Source organism: Stigmatopora argus, chromosome 5 (genome assembly GCF_051989625.1).
Source record: "Stigmatopora argus isolate UIUO_Sarg chromosome 5, RoL_Sarg_1.0, whole genome shotgun sequence".
NCBI classification, from domain to species: domain Eukaryota; kingdom Metazoa; phylum Chordata; class Actinopteri; order Syngnathiformes; family Syngnathidae; genus Stigmatopora; species Stigmatopora argus.
Window position 1 is genome coordinate 10,827,501 of NC_135391.1, and position 3,471 is coordinate 10,830,971.

The window sequence follows — 3,471 nt, forward strand, 5'->3', positions numbered from 1 at the left end:
TTGGGGATTTCGTAGCCCCAGTTCTCATTTCAAGAGTGCTTTTTGACGGGAACGTGCTTCATTGGCGTGATGTAGCCCCGACGTGGATGCTAACACAAATGTTTGCTAGCAAGTTGGCTACATCGCATCACCTATTGCTCTTAATGTTTAAAAAGAAACCCTTCCATTGTGTATTTCAGTCCCTCAACGAGGACAGACTGCTGGGAAACATCAAGAATGTGGCCATAACGGCCAAAAAGGAGCAGTTTGTCGGCAAAGTGAGTCTTTTTTTAATAGCTTCTAATTCCTCTACCCGTGTAATTGGATTGGATAACTTTATTCATCCCGTATTCGGGAAATTTTGTTGTCACAGTAATGTTTAGATATCAGCGACCAGTGTTCACGGCTTTCCTAAATTAGCTTGTTTAGCATCATGATACACTCCAATTTTGAATGAAGACACTTTAACTGGGTTGGCGTTGATTTTTAATAGCAAGATCCTTTGTGGATAACTCACACCCACGCTAGTGCCATCAAGTGGAGGTGTAAGGAATAAACAGTACACTTCTAGAATACGTATATACCTTTGCCCTTCCCTTTCCTAAAGGAAGACTAAAGGGCTTGGACCTTTTGATTTTTAAATGTGGTTTTGACAAAACCTAAGCGAGACAGTCATTCAACCGTAGCACAGGGGTCATTTTTGACTCGTTTAAACAACCATTTTTCCTCCGTCTAAGAGCTTTGTGAGAAGTATTTTATTTTTTTGATTGAATGGGAGTTATTTGTGCATCAAAATGGTTAAATAAGCAATGACATAATCATGCTGTGGTGTTTTGCAGAGGTTTAAAGCCACAGAGATGGTGGAAGCTGTCCAAATCTACAAGACCAAAGAAGTCGTGTATGAGGTAAGACCTGTTTTTCAGGTTATTTGTTTTATTATTTTCATGTCATGTGTACTAAAAATATTCTATTTTGCTTCTCTTAAAGGTCCACCCAAGTTTACCAAATCAACGCTAAAGAAAGGTGACTTTGGACCGTGGCACAGCCTTTGACACCAACATCTTGAGGGCCCCTATCCAGTATATCTCCCACCACATCTGAAAAGAGAGATGGGTCTTTCTCATGTTGGTAAAACCTAACTTAGTGTTTTGTGGTCAAATCTTTTGACCTAACTGGCCCCCAGTCTATTTTTTTTTAATGTTGGACTTAGTCTATTGTGCTTTGACCCTCTTTTTTTTCTCCCCAGAATTCCATCCAGTGCCAAGAAGAGATTCATCAATGGAAACAAAACCTCATCTTTTAATGCTGGAAGATCTGTGAAATTCTCAATTACCCAATTTTGTGGGAAAATAAAACCTTTGAAATATACTCATGTATTTTTCTTCATAGAATTAGCAAAGGAATGCAAGCAACATGACATTTTAGAATTTTTATTCAAAGAAATACATTTGCACACTTAGGATCACATTGATTGGCATAGCTGGTGTTCTCCACCTGTAGACAAAAGCAACACCAAAAAAAAAAAAGACCATTGAGGGTCTTGGGTCTTTTTTCTCCAAGTGTTTTAACAAAGACAAATGACACTCAAATCTCTTTTATTGAAATTTCTGATTAGAAAAAAAAAAGAAATCCTCCTCACCTTAGGGATCGGGACATCACCTATAAAATAAGAGGGGGTTAGTAAATTGCAACTTTAGTCAATGAAATAATGTGAGATTGAAATGTTTTGACTTGGATACATTACAATATAACCCGGAAATAAGCTGCTATCGCATTTCGATCTTAATCCATATGAAATATATGCGTCTGACGAAATAGTGCGTGCTTTGTGTGTCTAAAATACAGAAATAGCACTAGTTACTGACACTGCGGCGTAAGAAACGATGCGCTTAATAGGCGTGAAAATACGGTATTAACCTCAGAGCAGAGTTCAGAGACGATGCATCATCTTCAAGTGGGCAACCTGGGAAGATCACCTGGTCCTCCAGGGTCTGGACATCACCATGGACCTGGTGCATGCAAAAAAATAGAGCAAAAGTTATCATATACAGAGACTGGAGATTCAACAGATGGGTTTAGGTGGGTTTTTGGGGGGGGGGGGGGGGGTAATTAGTATTACCTTGATACCTTGGCCCAGTCTCCTCTCCCCTCCCCTCAAGGGTGTGCATGGTTCTGGACACACGGGAAAAGCTTCATCTTCATTTAACCAACCTATTTGGGAAGTGCAAACAATTATTACAGGAAAGAGAAATCTTAAAGTAAATAATCAAGATAAAGAATGAAAATAAGTTAGTGAGTGCTCGGTGCTAATTTCCCCTTTCCAGACAAAGCAATTCAATATACAGACTGATGTTAAAAACTAGGCCAAAGTCGGCTAAACAAATTTTGGTATCAATGATTTTTGTTTAAAACAGAATTACAAATTGGAAAAGGGCGTTTAGCAATCGCAGTGAAAACTATCATTACATTCAACACACCTTCACCTGGCAAACTGACCGTTGATATCTCGGCTTTGTTTGATAAAATGAAGTCTTCCCCCACGACTCAATAATGGAGAGAATACGGACAAAATACTTTTGAAGTCAAATGTCGTGAGGCTAATGCTAAGCTAGCTAGTGACATGCCAAAGAGCCCATACTTCAAATGTCGACGGTGTGTTCGACCTGGCAATAAACTAACAGATTTGTTGGCGTTTTGGCTCAATTGATTCTTAAAAAAATCTCCCGGTAGGGTGTTAAAAATGCACATAGGCCAGTAAATTGCTCTAGTCTAGGGCTTACCTCGTTTGGGTGCTAGTCGTTCGACCGACGGCATGGAAATGTCTGCGCCAAGGGGCGAGATGCTGCGCAGGTGCATAATTTAAGCACCTGCGTCACCAATGTGCGTAACCACGCCCATAGGAGGTGATTTGTCCTCCCGACTCAATGACCATGTTTGGAAGATGACGTACTATAGTCGCCATTTTTGTAGTCTTGATGCTGTAAAAGAGTGTGTTCGTTTTTTTATTTATATAAAAAGCCTTACTTTGCATGGTCATTTTAAAAAAATAAAAAGCCTTACTATACATGGTCATTTTTAAAGAAAAAAGCCTTACTATACATGATCATTTTTTACAAATTAAAAAGCCTTACTATATACTATGTCGTATTTTAAGAAAAAAAGCCTTACTATACTATGTCGTTTTTTTTTTTAAAGAAAAAAAGCCTTACTATATACACTATGTCGTTTTTTAAGAAAAAAACCTTACTATACTATGTCGTTTTTTAGGAAAAAAGCCTTACTATACTATGTCGTTTTTTAGGAAAAAAAGCCTTACTATACTATGTCGTTTTTTAAGAAAAAAATATTAATTCCATGTCTTTTATGCATTTTTTTCCACTTTCAAATTATCCTGCGGGCCTGATCGAACCTCCTTGGGGGCCGGTTCCGGCCCACGGGCCGTATGTTTGACACCACTGGTGTAGGGGGTCTAAGCATTTGAAAAGGACATTT

The 3,471-nt window shown here is 38.7% G+C and overlaps 1 protein-coding gene across 5 annotated transcripts; it reads right to left on the reverse strand.

Moving 5' to 3' along the window:
• Window positions 1–1,393: 1,393 nt before the first annotated feature.
• Window positions 1,394–2,895, reverse strand: LOC144074281 (uncharacterized). 5 transcript variants are annotated; one of them, XM_077600626.1, is made up of 6 exons: window positions 2,760–2,895; window positions 2,099–2,190; window positions 1,897–1,988; window positions 1,724–1,811; window positions 1,619–1,638; window positions 1,394–1,532 (listed from the first exon to the last, which is right to left on the reverse strand). In XM_077600626.1, the coding sequence occupies exons 1-6, from the start codon at window positions 2,833–2,835 to the stop codon at window positions 1,442–1,444; spliced, it is 459 nt and encodes a 152-aa protein (XP_077456752.1). In that variant the 5' UTR covers window positions 2,836–2,895; the 3' UTR covers window positions 1,394–1,441. The 5 variants fall into 5 exon arrangements, with proteins under 5 accessions (XP_077456752.1, XP_077456753.1, XP_077456756.1 ...); XM_077600627.1 differs by having other exon boundaries at window positions 1,394–1,473; window positions 2,760–2,894; XM_077600630.1 differs by lacking the exon at window positions 1,724–1,811 and having other exon boundaries at window positions 2,760–2,880.
• Between the last annotated feature and the right edge of the window lie 576 nt (window positions 2,896–3,471).